The 20,672-nt window shown below is 49.3% G+C and overlaps 1 protein-coding gene across 2 annotated transcripts in view; it reads right to left on the reverse strand.

Moving 5' to 3' along the window:
* The window catches only part of BRWD3 (bromodomain and WD repeat domain containing 3), a 1,253,402-nt gene that overhangs the window by 331,634 nt on the left and 901,096 nt on the right, over positions 1-20,672 (reverse strand). For both annotated transcript variants that reach the window (XM_086918755.1, XM_086918756.1), the window contains one exon: positions 18,486-18,641. In XM_086918755.1, coding sequence (XP_086774881.1) covers positions 18,486-18,641 — 156 coding nt within the window. The remainder of the gene's footprint in view (positions 1-18,485; positions 18,642-20,672) is intronic.

Here is a 20,672-nt window from a genome sequence, read left to right on the forward strand (position 1 = left end):
CTCACTACTGGGTATAAGATCTTTTTTTCCCTGTGGGCAGCAGCTTCCCAAAATTGTTACACAATGTGGATGCTAAAGGATTTCCTAGTAGCTGCTCTTTTTGTGAACTAAGACTGGTGATAAAAAGTTTAGATAATTGTTGTAATGTATCACGTTTCATGTTTTGTTTGTTTCATCGCATTACTTCATCACATCTGTGTGTTTTTGTTATTTTTTGCATAATGTATCATTTGTATTTGACTGAAACATATCCGCACTTATCTGACCCATGATTAAATGTGGAGTAAAGTGTACAGAATGAAGTAGCAAATAAATGCTTCAAATCCACATCAATTGAATTGATGGCCTTTAGTCTGTTAAATTGGCTCAGCAGCATTTTTATGTGATGGCTAGGGCAAACCCCCTGTTGCTATTACGCTACCAATGGAACTAGGCATTAAAAGGACACATCTGCTCATGCAGATATGCCCTCACATGTAATTTAATGGACCCTGCCTTAGGGCTCTAATGGCTGCTGTAGGGGTGACTTACATAAAGCACATGCAGTGTATAGGGAAATGGCATACAGTGAGTTGGCCATGCTGTGTTTTCAGAATGGTTTGCACCATTTCACACATCCTGCAATGGCAGTCGCATAAAGTTTGTTTGTGGGTCCCTTAGGGTGGCATAATATATGCTGCAGCCCCTAGGGATCCCCTTTAGTACCCATTCCTTGGGTAGCAGAGGTACCATTTACTAGGGACTTACAGGGGTGCTAAAGTCCTTGCCACTTGGTTTACAATTGGACATTTATTTTGTTTTTAGGGAAAGAGCACTGGCACTGGGACCCAGTGCACTACCAATCAACATTATCAGTACCAGTGAGCATAAAGTGGGTATGATCGTGTCAAAAGGTGGCACTTTCCTACAATACTCTATCTAACTGAAGGTGCCTCACCATGTGAATATCATCAGGAGCCAGGCTATATCCAAATAAACTTTTTTTTTACATCCGCATTGGCATTGTGTGGCTCCGCATCAGGTCCGCCCCGAGCCCAGATGTGACACAGAGCCACTGGAAATAAAAAACAACCAGTGTGCTGATATCTGGACTGCAATCTTATTAACATTGACTATATGAGTCCAATCCGCAGAGCGGGAAGAAAGGAGGGTCGGTGAGGAATCTACAGTAAGGTGGCGTATTTAACAGAAAAAGCGTTATCAAACGTAAGTAACTTATTCTTCAGAAGAATACTTCTAACCACAGATGGGGAAGGTCCATGGAATGGCTCGTACCAGGGAATCCTGCAGAACAAAACTGGCTAAATGCTCCTCCCACCAGACCTAATTATCCAGACAGTAATCCTTTGTAAACATGTGAAGTATGGCCATGTAGCAGCCTGGCAGATTTTCAAGAAGCCACAATGTCCGCCATTGCAGTGGTTGCAGCTTTTGCTCAACTGGAATGAGCTTGAAGAGCTTCTGGAGTCTGTTTCCTAGTCATCCCATGACAGTTGTTAATGTATAAGATAATCGGTTTAGAGATTGTTCTCTGCTGCACCCATCTTTATTCCAGAAAAACTCTCAAAGAGCTGATCGTCCACTTGATGCTCCTCAGTGCAATCGATTTAGAAGCTAAGGGGGTTTCTTGTGATCAACATAACAGAGTCTTTATTCCTCTTTAGATGGATGAAGTGGAGCAAAGAAATCGGTCAGGGTGATAAACTGCCCTGTGTGGAAGGGCATGATTACCTTTAGTAGGGATGCTGCTTTTGTCCAGAGTATGTGGAATAAAGTCGGTATATGTGAGCCAGCTCCCATATACCAACTTGTTGCTCACTCACACTAATATGTGGACACCGGAGCCTTCGAATAAATAATAGTGCTTATGTCAAACAAGTAGTCCAGGCATAAGGTGTCTTAATTCCAGTTTCTAATCCAAGTTTCCAGTTGTTGCATGCTAACAAACAGCCGACACGTGTTAAGTCTGAAACAGAAAAGGCAGAAACAAGGGTAGAATATATTCACAATGTAATACAAAATTGACCACAGTCATATTTGTATCCATAGTTCTGCATTTAAAGACTAAGGGCCTGATTACGATGGGGGTGACCCCACCATGGACAGGCTGTCGGTGGCGGGTTCACCACCATCGTAAGGCCATTCATCGACCGCCAGATTGTTTTGGTGGGAGGTGTGCAGGAGTGCAGGAAGCCTGACTGCCACGGTTCCGACAGAGGCAATCGTTACGATTGCTCGTCGGACCCGCCCCACATCCTCAGAATGGTGACGGTGCCTAGCAGGCACCGCCCACCAGAGTTGAATGCTGGATCCCTGCCAGCCTTTCCATGGCGGCTCCCCCGCCATGGAAAGGCTGGCAGGGATTGACTTCAGGAGCCCGTTGCAGGCCCCCATGGGCAGGGGCAGTTTGAATTTTCACTTGGGAAAATGTTAACAGTGCATTTTTAACATTGCAGCAGGGGCTGCAGCTAGTAGCACCGCTGCAATGTTAAAGATGCACAAGTTACTTACCTTCGGTAACAATATATCTGTAAGAAACAGTAGTTAGTATTAGATTTCTTACCTTAGAATATCCCCATGCGTCAAACTGGATTGGGAAACTTTTGTGTAGCAGTACCCTTGCTCGTCGGTAGCGTCGTCTGCGGCTCCGCGTCAGTCGTCGGCGTCGTTGACGCCGGGATGACGTCGCCGGAGTACTTAGACGCCGCCCTCGCGCGCTGACGTCAGTTCTTATACATAGCTTTTCCGCGCCAGAAACGCAGAGCCATGATAAAAACCAACACTGGTGCCATGAAACTAGGGCCCTGAAAGGGGATGACCTTAACCCTAGATATCGGTTCGCAAAACGGGGAGTATGGGTGGGGCGGTAAGAAATCTAATACGAACTGCTGTTTCTTACAGATATATCGTTACAGAAGGTAAGTGACTTGTGCATCCGAAAGAAACAGGTTAGTATTAGATTGCTTACCTTAGAATAGATACCCCAGCAATACCAACCCCGGTGGTGGGCCAGCGAACCAATGTTCACACCAGAAAGTCCTGGAGAACGGAACGATCGAAAAAGCCATCTCTCCGGTCTTGGCTGTCCAGGCAGTAGTGTCTTGCAAACGTGTGCAGCGAGGCCCACGTAGCTGCCTGACAGATGTCCTGCAAGGGGACTCCCCGACCCAGGGCAGTAGTAGCTGCCATGGCCCAAGTGGAATGGGCCCTCAGCCCAACAGGAGGCTCCTTTTTAGCCAAAGAGTAGCATACCTTGATGCACAACACGACCCACCGAGAGATGGTCCGCTTGTGCAACGCCCGACCTTTCTCAGCGCCCACGTAACCAACAAAGAGTTGGTCATCCACTCGGAACTGGCGTGTGCGATCCAAATAGAATGAGAGCGCACGTTTTGGGTCCAGACGGTGGAGCCTCTCTTCCTCTTTCGAGGGATGTGGAGGCGGAAAGAAGGTGGGCAGGGTGATGGACTGCCTGATGTGGAAGGCTGTGACTACTTTGGGCAGGAAAGAGGGTCCCGTCCGCAACACAACTTTGTCTGGATGGACAGAAGGGAAGGGAGGTTTAGAGGAAAGAGCCTGGAGCTCACTCACCCTCCTGGCAGAGGTGATGACAACCAGGAATGCAGTCTTCAGAGTAAGGAGACGAAGAGGACAGTTATGAAGTGGCTCGAAAGGAGCGCACATCAGATAGGTCAGAACAAGGTTCAAGTCCCACTGAGGCATCACAAATGGAACAGGAGGAAACATATGAGTGATGCCCTTCAAAAACCTATTTACATCTGGGGACTTGAACAAAGAGGGCTGATCAGGGAGCCTTAAGAAGGCGGAAATAGCAGAGAGGTAGCCCTTGGTAGTGCCCAGAGCCCTGCTGGGCAAGAGAGAGAAGAAAGAGGAGAACCTTCGAAAGAGGGGCAGAAAGGTAATCCACAGCCTTTGCTGTGCACCATGCCACAAATTTGTTCCACCTTCAGGCATATACCGATTTCGTGGAGGGACGGCTGGCTGTCAGAATCACATTACAGACTTTAGGAGGCAAGTCAAATGGCCTCAACTGCCGCCGCTCAATCTCCACGCATGTAAGTGGACACTGGACAGGTTCGGGTGGAGGACCGTCCCCTGCTGCTGCGACAGAAGGTCCTCCTGAAGAGGCAGACGAATCGGGGGATCGACAAATGCTGAGTAGCTCGGGATACCAGTATCTTTGTGCCCAGTCCGGAGCCACAAGGATAACTTGGGTCCCGTCGCGTCTGATCTTCAGCACTCTGGGCAGAAGTGGTATAGGCAGAAAGGCGTACAACGGACCGCAGCTCCACTCGCGACGAAAAGCGTCTCTGAGCGAGTGCCACCTTGGAAATTCCAACGCGCAGAACTGATGACATTGCGCGTTCTCTTCTGTGGCGAATAGATCTAACCAAAGCTCTACCCACTGCTGAAAGAGGTCTTCCGCCACGTCCGAGTTCAGACGCCATTCGTGATCCATCATGCACCGACGGCTGAGTTCTTCCGCCCTGGCGTTCAAGGAACCTGCCAGGTGTTCAACCACCAGGGTTACGCCATGAGGCGCAGAGCCTCCTGGCATAGGGTCCATGACCCCACCCGCCCTGTTTGTTGGAGTACCACATGGCGGTGGTGTTGTCCGTGAACACCTGCACTACACTCCCCCGGACAGAGGGGAGGAATGCCTTCAGTGCAAGCTGGATCGCCCGCAGCTCCAGAAGGTTGATGTGGAGCCAGGACTCCGCCGGAGACCAGAGGCCTCTGATCTCTGCCTCTCCCATGTAGCCCCCCAAGCCCTGGAGGGACGCATCCGTCACAACTACGTGCTCCGGTTGGGGTAAGGAGAGGGATCTGCCGCTGCACCAATCACGGTCCGTGAGCCACCACTGCAACTGTCTTGCAGTGCCCTCCGAGATCAAGACGTGGTCGGACAAGTTGCCCTGATGCTGGGCCCACTGAAACTTCAGGTCCCACTGCAAAGCCTGCATCCGCCACCTGGCGTGATGCACCAGAAGGATGCAGGAGCCATCAGCCCCAGAAGCCGCAGCGTCAACCTGACCGAGACTCTGGATGTTATGTTATGTTATGTTATGTTATGTTATGTTACAAGAGACTTATAGCGAGCACAATTACTCTGGAGTATCCTGGCGCGATACAGACTCAGACGTGCGGAAAGAGAAGATTACAAGAAAGCTTGATTAAAAAGGTGGGTTTTGAGAAGTCTCTTAAAGGTACCAAGTGTAGGAAGGTGGATATCTGACTATGGTTGCCCCCAACTTTTTGCCTGGTGTTTTGCTGGTTTTCCGACTTAGTTGACCTGGGGCCCTGCTATTCAGGACCCCAGGCCCACTGCTCTCTCTGTAAAATGGATTCCATGTACTCTAGGTACATATCTAATTGGATACTGAGTCACCTTATCAGTCCCTGTACAGTGTACCTTAGGTATCCAGGGCATAGGTGCACCCAAGGCCTACCAGGGGGTGCAGCATGTATTATGCCACCCCTGGCTGGCCATCCAAATCTGACACAACTGGCTGATCAATCAGCTGGGGCAAGGTGGTGTAATCACCCTTTGCTTTAGATATAGTATCCCTATATCTAACCCTAAAATGGACACATATCCTCCTATCAGTCACTCCTATGGCAGGCCTTATCAATCCTGAAGGCAGAGTGCTTGGAATTATGTGAGATGGTGCTCTAGCATGAGCTGAGCCTGTCTGCAGCTTTCGGTACCAAGTCCTTTAGCTGTTTCCATGATAACGCTATACCATATACTCTTAAGTGCATTATAATCCTCGCGGTTATTGCCAACTTTGGTATAACATTATCAAAACATGTCGAGTAAGGTGTCATACGAATTGGAATACTACCCCCTCGCCAATTCTGGCGACGGGGGTGGCATTCTACCCTTCTAGAGGGACACGACATGTATGTAACTGTGAACCCCGGTTAAAGTTGACTCGAGCCTCAGCATCACAAAATGGATGCTGCCACCACAGACACAAGTCTGACCTCCTGCTGCTGGGAGTCCTTCCAGCGAGGGAGGCTTGGACAAAGGGTTTCCTGTCTTGGGAGGTGCTAGCACCACCCCAGACAGGATTTTGTGTATTAGGTAGGACAGGGCTGAAAGGAATGAGACATGCCTGGGGCACACAAGGTGTCCCAGTGCATACACCGGTCTAAACCAGTTCCTGGGGCACTCCAGCCCCAGAGCTGACGCAAGACCGGACAAAGGATAGGGGGTGTAACCACCCTCCTTCCTGGTCCCACCCAGAGGAGAGACTTAGTCGTAGTACAGCCCCCTTTAGCCGGATAAAGGTAGGAGCTGGTCCCATTCCAAATTAGATTATCCTGAACAACTTTACAAGAAGAAACTCTGGACTTCGACGTTCTGCTCCACAGAAGACTGAAGAAATCTCCCTTGTGGGCAAGGAGTGTCCACCCTGCACAAGCAGGCACCATCAGCGTCCAGCGGCTTCCCTTTGTCGTCTTCCTGCAAGGTTCCAGACTTCAGAGCCTGACGAGACCCGGATTCCCAGACCTCTCCGACCTCTACCTACATCTGCAGCACAGCTGAGATCCGTGGGTGCGACGAGACACGTGGGACCGGCCATCTTGAAAGAAGCAGCACTTCACTCCAGCACGACTTCAGAGGCATCCTCGTCCAAGTGCTTTGGGGACTGAGAAGCCCCGACCCCGAGCAGTTCCTGCACCGAAGACCAGACCTCCAGCATCCACGAGATCTGCGTGGGGCCCTTCTGGCTGTTTGCTGCTCGACGCGCTGTCTGGTCACTTGCCGGCTGGCTAGTGGCCTCCTAGACGACGAATTGCGAAATTTTCACTGCTGGTCTGGTTGCTCCAGACTGGCCCTTGCTCCCTTCCAAAAGAGGAGCACCCCGGAGTCTCCTGGTCCACTCCAGACGCCGTTTCCACTCACCGCGTGGGTTGCCTTTGCCAAGCCTGTTGACTCCGAATCCAAAGCCGACACCGTCGACAGCGAGAGCCTGCGTGGGACAGCTCGTGCCTCCATCCTGGTCGAAGACACCACCTGGTCCACGTGGCTGCAGAGACAAGCGTCCACCTTCACCTGATCGCAATGACGACATCTGGTTCCACTTCTGGTACCACTCCAGTCACTGGCTAGTGACTTTGAACATTGTCCCCTCTGCTTTCATATGAGGAAGGCCATGATCTCCTCTGGCGTCGCGTTCTGCCCAGGGACCGGCGGGTATGGAGCAGGCTGCGACACCTGCGGCTACGGCTGAGCCGCGTGGGTGGTGTCGCCCGAACCCCTGGCCGCGCCGCGTCGGGGGAGTCAGAAGAGCGATGTCGCCTCTTCGACTTCTTGTGCCTCTTACCCGAGGACTTCGAGCCCAAAGACTGATGAAGACTCCCGGAACTGTGGTTACTCCGGCCCCGCGACCGGTCCCTCGACCTCTTTCCGGACCGGGACCTCAAGCGGCGCAGGCCGACTGCCGGAGCTCGAGTCGCTTGCAGGACTGCTCCCGTCTAGCTTTGGACGTCAGGGCATGGCAGTCGGAGCAGGACTTGTCGTAGTGGTCGGGGCCCAGACAGTGAAGGCACCGGCGATGGGGGTCGGTAACTGACATCAGTCGGCTACAATCGATGCAGGGTTTGAAACCGGGCATCCCTACCGGCACCGTCGGAGTCGAGTGACTTCGAAAGATGATCAAAAAGGATTGAAAAAGTTAGTCAAAAATTGACTATGGGTACTACTTTTTCCGGATCGGCGCTTGCTGGAGCGGAAAAAAGAAGAACTGACGTCAGCGCGTGAGGGTGGCGTCTAAGTACTCCGGCGACTTCATCCCGGCGTCAACGGCGCCGACGGATGCCGAGCCGCAGACGACGCCTACCGACGTTCAAGGGTACTGCTACGCAAAAGTTTCCGGATCCAGTCAGACGCCTGGGGATATTCTAAGGTAAGGAATCTAATACTAACCTGTTTCTTTCAGATAGCAGATGCAAGTGCCACAGTGGGGGTGGCATCGTATTACTCCCTGTGGGACCACCGCCTTGTAGGCGGGTGGTCCCACTACCCGACACAATGGCGGACGGACTGAAGTCCGCCATCGTAATGACCCCCTAAGTAACAATACCAGCCAGAAAACTAGAAGCAAAGCAGAAAACAAAGAAGGATACAAAAGAGGAGACACCGAAATATAGTGTTTCCATCTAGAATGTGAGTACCAAAAGGGGAGCTAATAAACCCGGTCAGTATTTATAAAATGTTACTGTCCCTGCAAAGTCAAACACAAAGACAATGACCAAATTTAAGGTTAACTGAATCTACAACCAATCAGTCTAATGACCTGGCAAGAAAACTGCCACATATTGTCAACCTTAATGGCACTAATTGGGGCTGAAAATCCTGTCAGTGTAAAGTATAATAAAAGTTCCTATAACATGGGGTGATAGATGCAATACCAAGCCTCAGCCATGGAAAATGAACAGTAAACCTCAATGCCAATGAAAACCCAGTGATGCCAGGATGTGGCTTATCAAACACATGAAGAAGGTATGCCAAAGGAGAAAACATAGAAGTAATCAGTTGTAATGGAGGTTGGTATTAACCAAACATCGTCGAAGGCTCATCTACATCAGTAGCAACTATAACCCATTTTGATGCTCCTGTTACATGAACAGTTTCTGGTGCAACTAGATGGTTCATATTTGCTCACCTTAAAGCGCAAGTATAGGCCCCCGTGTCAGTAGTGTTTTGTAGCTAGCTGGTCAAGAGGAAGCTGAAATAACGTGGCCCAAAATAATAAAAGACAGACTGAACCATGGAAGTGGGAGTGCCCAATATGAGGGTAAATTGCTACAGACACATTGTAGAGGAGAGGGCAGAGTGAAAGCATAAAATGATAAATGCCAGTAGCGGCAAAACATGCAGTCGATAGATGTCTGAACATAACTAACTTCAGATAACCTGGTCTGGAGGGGTCAAGCTGGTCCCAATGACCGGTGGTTACATTTTTTGTCAAGGGATGCCTGGCTCCCAAGATTATATCAACCGAATGCTCTGAATACCTTGAACCTAACCAAGCCGGCTTCCGTCCGGGACATTCCACGGAGGCTATGATTTTGGCAGTACTGGATACTCTCAGAGCTAATGCATACAGGGGTGACCATCAAGTTCTGGTACTCTTGGATTTGTCAGCCGCGTTCGACACGGTCGATCACTCCATCATGTCGTATCGTATCGAGCAAGCCGGCCTGGGGGGCCCCGCTCTGGAATGGATTAAATCCTTCCTCGCCGGCTGCACTCAGGCGGTCAGGCTGGGAAGGTTTTCTGACCCCAAACTTTCCTCCACATGCGGAGTCCCACAGGGCTCCTCGTTGTCCCCACTGCTTTTCAATCTCTACATAAGACCTTTGATTCATTCACTAAAAAACAGAAACATCACTGTATTTAACTTTGCCAATGATCTTCAGATTATCTTTTCCCTCAGCTCTCCTTAAGCGAGTTTCAATCTACCATGCTTCATATCCAGCGTTGGATGGATATGAACCATCTGAAACTCAACCCTGGCAAAACAGAGCTGGTTCTGCCTGGGAACAGCAAGAAAAGTTGGAGCCCGAAATTTTGGCAGCTCAAACTTGGTGGTGTACCATGGCTGGCGAGCCCACGTCGGAGCAACCAGGATGAGAGTCATCGAGTGCTGTTTCAGCTTGCGTGCCACCAGCGGTATTAGAGGTGCTGGGGGAAAAGCGTACGCACATTTGCCTGACCAGTTCATCCATATCGCATTGCCTTGCGACTGTGGGTGTGGAAACCTGGCGGCAAAGCTTCTGGCATTTTGCGTTCTCCTTTGTGGCGAACAGGTCTATCTCTGGATGACCCCACCTTTGGAAGTACGGGTGGAGTACTGATGGATGTATCTCCCACTCGTGCATTTGGTGGCTGTACCTGCTGAGCAGGTCCGCCATCTGATTGTCCTTGCCTGGGAGGTGTTCTTTCATGAGGAAGATGTTTCTCTGAATGGCCCACTTCCACATGCTCTGAGCCAGATGAGACAACTGTGGAGAGTGTGTTCCTCCCTGTTTCTGAATGTAGTACATGGCCGTCATGTTGTCCGTCCGGATCAACACGACCTTGTTGCACAGATGTACTTTGAAGGCTTTCATTGCCATGAAGATCGCCATCAGTTCTAGAACATTGATGTGCATCTTCCTTTGCTGTGGTGTCCATAGTCCCTGCACAGTGTAGTGGAGTACATGAGCTACCCATCCCTGGAGAGAAGCGTCCGTCGTCAGAATGATCTGTGGCACAGGCTCTTGGAACGGTCGTCCCTTGCAAAGGTTTTGTGGATTCCACCAATGCAGAGAGTTGTATGCACGACCGGTCACCAACACTAGGTCTTTCAACTGTCCGTGAGCCTGAGTCCACTGACGTGTTAAACACTCCTGAAGCGGACGCATATGTAGTCTCGCGTGCGGGACTATGGAGATGCAGGAGGCCATCATGCCTATCAACTGCATGAACACTCGCGCTGGAAGCGAGTGTTGAGGTCTGAATTTTTGTATCAGCAATTGAATGCTGCTGACCCTCACTGAATTTGGCTGTGCTGTGGCTGCCAGAGTGTTTATCGTCGCACCCAGATACTGCCGTATGTGGGCGGGTTGCAGGTAGGACTTTGGGTAATTCAGTGAGAATCCCAGATCGTGAAGAAGGTGAATGGTGTGGTACATGTGGGCGGCACACTGCTGAGCTGACTTTGCCTGGATGAGCCAGTCGTCCAGATAAGGGTAGACGTGAATGTTTTGTCTCCTTAGGTGTGCCGCCACCGTCGCCAGGCATTTTGTAAACATCCTGGGTGCCGTGGTGACCCCGAAAGGTAGAACCTTGAACTGGTAATGTTGGTTTTGGATGGTGAACCGGAGGTATTTTTTGTGCGACGGGTGTAGTGGAATATGAAAATACGCATCCTTCAGATCTAAAGTTGCGAGAAAATCCCCCTGACTGAGCAACGGTAGGCATGCTGCAGGGTCAGCATGTGAAAGTGCTACGATAGAATGTACTGATCGAAGGGTCTGAGGTCCAGTATGGGTCTGAGGGACCCGTCCTTTTTTGGTATTAAGAAGTACAGTGAGTAAACTCCTGTGCCTCTTTCTTTCACAGGCACGAGCTCGATTGCCCCTTTTTGCAGCATGACGAGGACCTCCTGCTGCAATAAGTGCAAATGCTCGGCGGACATAGGACGCTGTCTTGGGGGTATGTTGGGTGGAGTGGATATTAACTCCAGACAATAACCGTACTGTATAAGCTGTGTGACCCACCTGTCTGTGGTGATGGACTTCCAGACTGGTAGGAACTGTTGAAGTCTCCCCCCGACAGGTGTTGCGTGGTCGGGGGGCAGTGACAAGGCGTCACGGTTTGTTAGTGGCGGAGGATCTGGAGTTGTTGTTTCCACGACCTCTGCCTTTGGCGCTGTTTCCACGATATCCACCTCGACTCTGTTTGGTGTATGTGGTCTGCGTGCCGCCTTTATAGTACTGTGTGGTTTGGGAGAGCTGGCCTCTGGAAACACCTCTAGTGCTTGAGCGACGAAAAGAACCACCCCGGAACTGCTGGGACTGCAGAGCCCCCATGGACTTAGCAGTTTCAGTGTCCTTTTTGATTTTCTCCAAGGTGGTGTCCACCTCTGGGCCAAATAGATGATATGGGTTTACTGTCTGATTGAGAATGGTGGTCTGTATCTCTGGATTGAACCCTGAGATTCTGAGCCAGGCATGTCGTCTCAGCATGACGCTAGTGTTAATAGCTCTGGCCGCGGTGTCTGCCACGTCCAGTGCACATTTAATAGAAGCATTTGATATGAGCTTCCCCTCTTGGATGAGCATCTCAGCTGCCTCTTTGTATTCATCTGGCAGGTGCTGTAACAGGGTCTCCAGTGTGTCGTAATGTGCCCTGTCATACCTTGCTATAAGTGCTTGTGTGTTTGAAATGAGCCAGATATTGGCCGCTTGAGCTGCCACCCTTTTCCCTGATGCCTCAAACACCTTAGATTCCTTATCTGGGGGAGGAGCATCACCCGTTGTTTGTGAATTAGCCCACTTCCGGGCATTAGAAACAACAAGAGAGTCCAACGGCAACTGTCCCTTGATGTAAGTAGGGTCACCAGGCGCCGGTTTATACTTCTTTTCAATTCTAGGGTTTATCACCCTGGCTCTCGTAGGCTCCTTAAAGATCTCCCCAGCTTTCTTCAAGACACCCTTCAACATAGGCAGAGTCTTGACAGTCCTCTCTGAGACTGAAAAGGTGTCAAAAAGAAAGTTCACTTCAATGGGGTCAGCATGGAGCTGGACGTCATGATTCTTCGCTGCCCTTTCAATGAGGGCATTAAACGCAGCTAAATCCTCTGTAGGCGGCGTTTTTACAGCATACATCTGAGTGTCTGGGGTAGAGTGAGGATCACCTGGGTCAGCAGCAGCTGCCCAGGGTTCATTGGTATCATCTGGCTCAGTGTAGACAGGATAGCTGTATTCATCATCATCACCTTCCCCAGTGTCCACATCTGAATAAGTGGGTGTGACATCATGGCCATGTGGAGAAACTGGTTCCACAAGAACAGGGGTCGAAGTGGAATCCTTTTTCTTCTTTAGTGGAATTTTATAGGACTCCATTGGCTGTTCCGGGTCAATTTTCCGCTTATGAAGGGAAAGTTTGCCTGTTTCGGCATCGATAAATTGTTCTTGTTGTTCCTCCAACGAGGATTGTCGATGCTTTAAGGCCGGGACCACTGTCGTCGACTTCGGCACCGAGCATACCTTCTCGGGCACGTTGGTGGCCATTCTAGGGGCGAAAGCCTTCGGCGCCACTTTCGGCGGCAACGTGAAGTGAATGAGCGTCGATGTCTTCTGAGGTTTATCGGCAGGCTTCGAAGGTGGAGGTTCTTTTGGCCCGACACTCGAGGCCTTGTCCTTGATGCGCTTTAGGGAGTCCGCCACTTGCTTGGAGAAAGCGGCGGACGGCTGCGTCGACTGGACGGAATCCTTCGAGGCACCACTAGACGTGGACTCGTGGGTCGGTCTGCTCTTGCCCTTGTCTTGTGGATGCGGAGTCTCGAGAACCTTCGGATCACTGAGCCCTTTGTCGATGCCGACCGTCTTCGGCGCCAATTTGTTCAGCTCGACTGCCTTCACCTTTGTCTTCGGCGTGCCAGACTTCGTCTCAACGCCCTTGAGCTGTTTCTTCGGGTCGATAATGCCCTTTTGCTTCGTCGGTGCCGACAGGTCCGAGGGCTTTAAGCCGACCAAAGCAATACGCACTTTTGGTTTCGATGGGGGCACCAGTGCTTTCACTTGTGTCGAGACCGGTGTCTTCACTTTCGGTTTCGATTTCGCAGGGTGCGGCCCCTTAGCAATGTCCGTAGCCGAGCCCGAAGGCGGGGCCGTAGAACTCACTGGAAGATCTTGGGTAAGGCCTAGTGGCGATCCCTCGACCTGAGCCTTCTGAAGCGTTTCGGCCCCAATGTCAGTTTGAGTTAGCTCCTCGCTCGAGCTATCTTCCATGGCCCCAAAGGCCCCGTCGTCGTCTCCTACCTCGTCGACGACTTCTTCCGCGTCGAGCATTTCAACATCCGCGTCGTAGTTGGAGTCGACCTCCGACGCGGGATTCGACAGGTTCTCCCGAACTTCCCGGTCAGCTCCTTCATCATCCCCGGCATCGAATAAGTCCACAGGTGCCGGTGCAGTCTGCTGGGCCTTCTGGCGTGCAGCGCGACGATGCAGAAGAGTCTTCTTGGATCGAAAACGGGAACAAGCCATGCAGCTGGCTTCATCATGATCCGGCGACAGACACTTGTTGCACACCGGGTAGACGTCGATGTGGGGATACTTTGAGTTGCACACGGGACATCTCTTGAACGGACTCCGTTCCATGATGGTCCGTCGATAAGGTCTCTGGGGTCAACTGGGCCTTCAGCGTCGAAAGCACGCGGCTCTCTGGAATCAGGCTCGGAACTGAGCTGGAAGAATCGGGCACCGAACGCAAGACTATACCGACGAAAAACGAAAGGCCTTTTGGCCTTAAGAAAGTTTTATATATCGATTTCGACTAGAGTGAACCAATATAAATCCGAACCCAATGGCGGAAAAAAACAATCTGAGGATGGAGTCGATGCCCATGCACACTGTAGTCCAGGGGAGGAGCCACCTATCTCGTGATACTTCGAAGACTCTTCCAGGACAACAATGTGCGATCATCCGGACCCAACACTAGGCGGCGATCTATGCACAGATATGAATTCAGCAGCCCACATGCCTCGAACATAATAATGGGACAGAGAAGTCCTCTGCATGTAAAGGACATGTATCCCTGCATGTATCTCTGTACTGTTCTCTGGATCCCTACTGCAGATTTTTGCTATCAAAGACAGACATGGATCATGCATGTGCGCCATAACATAGGTCTATCTCGTGGATTGCAGTCTTGCAAGCTGGCAGAGGGGCACAAAGTGCTACCCTCACAGTGGTGGAAGGCTACCGCCTTCATAAGGAGTTAAGCAGCAGGAGTGCGGTGGTGGCAGAATACCATGCAGAGATCAGTAGGATTAAAGAGGTCCATTTTACCTTGTGTCACTGGAGTGCGGCCTACAGGCTCATTCACTTTTTTTAGTTCCACTGCTGTGCGCGTAACTCACCCTTAGCCTACATCAGTTAGATGTTGAGTGCTGTGCAGCACATGAGTGGTCTCTCTGCACTGTATGTGTCTGTGTCTGGGAAGGTTACAGTACAGTGATAGAGCAGTGCTGTGCAATACAAGCATGGTTAGTGCATGTACAGAGTATGTATGTATGCCTGTGAAGAATACAATATGTAAGATATGTAGTGCCGTGCAATGGAAAGATTTGATGGGTGTAAGCAAAAAGTACAATACATGAAGGAGGAAGGGCTGTACAATGCACGCATGGTACGTGTGTGTGCTGGCAGTGTGTGTTTTTAAATAGCACACAGTGGCACAATACAGAAAGGATGCAGTACTGAGCAGTGCACACCGAATGGTTGTGTGCTGGATGTATGTGTGCCTGGAGAGACACAATACATGCAAGGTGATAGTGCTGGCCAGTATGTGTGCAATGCATGTACACTGAGTGCAAATGTGCCTCCAATGGTACATAAAGTGGAGGACCCTGGGTTACATTTTGGGAAGCCCAGGCCTACCTTGTGAGGACATGAGTGGACGAATCCCTCAGACAGATATGCATATTGATACATTCCTATGAGCTGGGTGAGACACAATGGAGGAAGGGAAAGAGGGAGACTCCCCCAATACACTTTTAAAGGGTGCTCTTGATTCAGTGATAGATCACAAAGAAGGGGCATGGACACATGTCAGGAATGAGATAGGGCTGATAAAGGAACCATAAAGAGTAGGGCTGGGAGCCCGAGATTAACCTTTTGATGCACATATCACGGTGGCTAACATCCATGTGTGCACTCTAGTGACTCCCATGGACTGGGTTGCGGGAATATCAGCTTCAGAATCTCTCTTGCTGTGACAGACAGCCTTTCAAGAAGAAGAAGGGAAAGAAAAGTGCCCACTTCAAAAGAAGTAGAACCCTAACATAAAACTTAAAAGAACCAGACCCCAAATCAAATTTGGTGTCTGGGAATGACCTATAAGAAGGGGAGGTTGAGCCCCTAAACATTTTTATCTTTCAAGCAGCCATGCGGGCCGTGTGAGAAGGAGACACTCTGAAAGACTTCTGCCTTTGGCCAAGGCCTGCTAGTCTCCCTGCTGGCTGAGGGGACATCACCTAGGGAAACCGAGACCATCTGCTCTGGGGCCTAGAGCACCAGCGTCTGCCTTCCTGCCAAAACCAGTGTGTCCTGTAAGGAGGAGAGCGTTGGAGGGACCGGGTCTAGTATGGAGCCCTGCCAAGAGGACTCCCATTGCAAGATGTGAGGAAACAGCTGTGCACCATGTGCAGGGGTGATTCAGCGACCCCTGTATGAAAAGAGAGGGCCACTGGGGACTGAGCCAAGCATTGAGTGCCATGCAGGAAGCTTTGCCTGTCATCCTTGGTGCAAGTCATAAAGAGCTGTGCGTACCACTCCTCCCCCTGCTCTGAGAGTAGAGCAGCCCGCCCACTCCTCAGATACGCAGCGACAGAAACAAATAAAATGTTAATAACCTCATGCTATTATCATTTTATTTTTCCTTTATTCCACTGCTAATAAGCAGTGGGGCGACACTCCTCCTACTTAGCGGAGGAGCGGTCACTGGTGAAGAATCTATAGGTAGATGTATCCATCAGAAATCAGAGTCACCTGGTTCTGGTCAATGGAGCTAAGCAGCAAGCTTATTGATTGGTAGTCCTGAGCATGGTTTTATCAAGTGCCCAAGAGGGAATCTGTGAGGGACTCCATAAAGAGGAATGGAAGCTCTGTGGCGGTTAACCAGGCTGGAGTACCTTTAAATCGGCATTAGTCTTCACCTCCATAGTAGGTAGTTGTAGGTCCAGTAACTTTGATGCCCTCCACATAACAGTGAAGGAGACGCTTTAATGGATGGCAAACATTGGAGGAAAAATGAGATCAGTATCTGGAAATGTATCCAGACCACTGGCATCTTTTATTTGCTCATACCAATTGGTTTTATGATATTGGGGGACAAAATCATATTTTTTTATCAAAATTGCCACTGCACGAATGAATGCCAAAAAGATTGTGTAAAGTATGGGCCCTACTTCATAGAAATGGCAAGGTGTCTAAATCTGAGAGCTTGCTTCCAGACTGTGCTCGTACAAAATCAGGACGGGACCTTTGCCAAGGAGGTAAGAGATAAAGAGCACAAAAGTCCTCAGGCATCGGCAGTTGCAATGCTTTAAAGGAAACCAGCAAAGTGAGTGGCACCAGAAATAAAGTCTGCGCCGGAGCAGGTGCACAATTTGAAGTGAGTTTGAGTGTGTAGAGACGGTACTAAGGGTAATCCCACCAGTTGAAGTCTGACTAGAGCATCTACAGATCCATCCAGCCCAAATGCATGCCAGAGGGAACTAGTAAGGAGCTAAAATTGTGCAGAAAGGCTTCCCAAACAGTTGATGGTAGACCTGTAATAGCCAGGCTTTGAATTGCAAAGACCAAGACCGGGTGGCATGTTGAAGCCCTCGCACCCTCTTTGGAGTTCTAGAACAGTGAGAATGGGCCGATTCCTACTTACATTTCTTTTGTTTCTTCTTTGATTTAAAAGAAGACTTTGCCCGCGACAAAGATCTGCCATAGGATTCAGGAGCGGGAATGGGACCTTCCCTTTCACCTTAACTGGTCACGGCGTGGAGTGTTCCGATACTTTGTGACATAAAGCTTCGCCTCACAGTCCTGTATGGCAATCATCGCGAGCCCTAGATTCATGTTCTGATCACAAGCACCAAAGGCATACCCCCTGAGGGTGTGCCACAGACATCTGTTTGTGAAAGTCCCAGCACGATTTGGACCCTGTTGTCTTAGGTGAAATTTGTCTTTGCACACTGGAAAAGACTTGTGAAATAAGAATCGAAGAGGCCAAGGAGCAGCTTCAAATACACATCTGAAGGCACAGAAACAAATGGAGTTATGTCAGCACATATAGGTGGAGCTCATATATGGCTCTGCTTGTCATTTCCACAGAGGTACAATGTAGGTACGTAGTGGTACAATGCCACCGACAGGTGCATAGGAGTACTGCTCCTAAGTTTCCGTATCCAGTCTGATGTCTAGGGAATATTCACAATCTGAGGAATCTACAGCTAGTAGTATCCATAAGAAGTAGTGTGTCATAGGTGTCATTTCTGCATTAGACTATCTCATGTCTGGAGCACAGTTGCCAATGTGACATTCTGAGACTTGAGGGGCACTGCTGGGTGCTGTCATATTAGAACTTTTTTTTTTAAGCTGAGAATCACAACCAACTATATGAGTCCTGCTTGTCAAAAGGAAACCCGGCACAACAGACTGGTACTGTTAGTTGTGACATCTCATCAATCGCCCAGACCACAACTGGACAGTAAGGTTACTTTTCTTTTGAACAGCTATACATAGAGCTGCGTTACAAACACCTAGTGACCTGATGCCACAGGAACAACAGGTCAGTTAGCACCTGACATGTTTTAGCATCCTTTATTCATCATGAAAAGTAGGAAATAATTATCAGAGACTATATACCACATGTGATAAATGCAATTTTCAATTAAGATGAAGAGAGTTTACTTCCCAACATAATCTAAAGGCCCCTTCTAATTTTTGGGACAACAAATACAAACTAAACTATTTGCGGATCTGAATTAGCCCCCTAATCAAATCGATAATCTCCTATTCATTTAGAAAGGGACCTTTCACACACCAATGCTTCTGAACAAACATCAATTTGACTTTGCAAAATACTGTGTTCATAAATACAGACCCATGATTCTGAAACATGAAACAAAGAACATTTATGAAAGAAGGGTGTGCTTTGTAAGTGACAGATGCAATAAGTAGCATACCAAGTGAAAGAAGCTGATCAATCCCCGTGATAACTCGCTCGCAAACTTCATCTCGAGAATGCGCACCCCATTCACCTTCCTGGGGTTTGTACAAGAGTGCCTTGAATTCTTCTGCAGTTACTGGAACACCTGCACCAATCTCATCTGGCAAAGCTACTGCGATAGAAAAAGAAAACAATTGTTAACATCATTTTAATCTGTGATTAGCACACAAATGGAAGAAAATACACTTAACTGTAATATTCAATTTCAGAGCGGCACAATTGTGTCACTTCATACCAATGTGAACCGTTCATCAGTTTGGAGAGCGTAATATAGATAAGAATTATAGTTATAAAAAGGGGCATTTAAAGAGAGGACAAACTAGCATCATGTCCACAATTACCTTCTATGTGTCTCACAAACAGGAGTAGCTGTGACCATTCTGGCAGTTTCTATCAACTCACAATGTTTGGCACAATGAATGCCTTTTGGTTAGCGTAAAGATTTCCTTATAGCAATCGTCCCTAGGGAACTAGAACCTGAGCAACTGGAGAAGACTACGAACTGGCACTCTGGACACACAATACAAGAAAGAAGAAGCATACCCTTCTGCACCAAAAAGTGAGAGCCTTCAATGCAAGCAACCTTCTGGACAAAACACCTCTGCACCTGAGCCCAAGAGTTAGTCTGAGCCTACCGATTATGCACCCTTGCCTCAGAGACCCTAAAGAAAAGGCTCTTAGAATGGGGGGAAAACTCGGAGCCGACCCAGTAGGCTCCGCGGACAGAGCCGAAGGACGACGACCGTCCGCATCCCTCGTCTCATCGGCCGATGGACGGGGAGAAGGCGAAGAGAGACAGTGCTTCTTTGCCTTCTTCTTGTGCTTCGACTTACCCGAAGATGAAGCCTTTGACGAGGAGTGGTGGTGATGGCTCTGCTACCAGTCCCGCGACCTCCCTCTCAAACGGGACCTCGAGCGGCACGGAGCAGACAGCTGGGCCTCCAGACGCTTTCGGCACGCCTCCCGCAAAGACTTCGGTGCCATGGCCTGACAGTCGTAGCACAGCTTTGAGTCGTAGTCGCACTCCAGACACCAAAGGCACACTGGATGTGGGTCTGTCACCAACATCAGCTTGTGGCAGGAGCCACAAGGCTTTAAGCTGGTCTGCCAATGTGACATCCTTGTGCACCAGGAGTTAAACGACTCAAAAAGAAGTTGACAAAAAGTTACAAACACAGTTAGTCAAAAAGTGACTAGGCTACCGCTCGCTCCGAATCTGCATTGGCTGGCACAGAAAAAAAAAGAACTGACATTAGCGTGCAAGGGCGGCGTCTAAGTAGATACACCACCGTCATCCTGGCAATCACGACGTCAACGCGGAGTCGACCAACGCCACTTACCGACGCGCAAGGGTACTGCTACGAAAATACTTCTCCAGATCCAGTCTGATGCCTGGTGGTAATTCTAAGTTAAGGAATCTATAACTGATAGTCTCTTTCAGTTAAGGATATAGATCGATGGATTAAGCTCCAACTATCTTTATCAGGGCATATAGCCATTATGAAATCGGTTATCTTACCAATGTTTCTACTCCTCTTTCAGAACATTCCAAACCTGCTGACAAAAGTTTTTTTTTCACAACATTACAATCCAACTTAATTAAGTTAGCATGGCCAGGAAACAACCGCAGGCAAAATGGGAGACTTTAACATTACCATATGATATGGGAGGACTGGGTGCCCCAGATTTTGAGACATACTATAGGGCTGTGCAGGGTTCCTTTGCACACTACTGGCTACACGGACCCCCTGAAATGCAGTTTCTTTACATAGAAGGAAGTACTGCTGCACGTAGAATACTGCCAGAGAGATTGTTCTCCCTTCCAAAAAGACGCTTTGGGTGTCTCGACACTCTAAATACCACATTATGTGCCTGGTGGAATTAGCTAGAGAGACAGAAGGGAGCAATACTTTATTTCCCTCTGACGCCAATATGCTGGTGCTTGTAGTTTGAATTAGGACAAGCGCGCAAGACAGTGGCAGCATTAAAGATGCTGAAAGCCACTCAAATAGGAACCTATTCGAGGAAGGCACAGGGAAAAGCTGGGAGGTAACAGCAACTGATCCGGACGCCCAGATGAGTATGACACACTTACATTTCCATAGGCTTTGGCAGTTGTTGCGGGCAACTTTGGGAGAAGATA

Source organism: Lissotriton vulgaris, chromosome 4_1 (genome assembly GCF_964263255.1).
Source record: "Lissotriton vulgaris chromosome 4_1, aLisVul1.2, whole genome shotgun sequence".
NCBI classification, from domain to species: Eukaryota; Metazoa; Chordata; class Amphibia; order Caudata; family Salamandridae; genus Lissotriton; species Lissotriton vulgaris.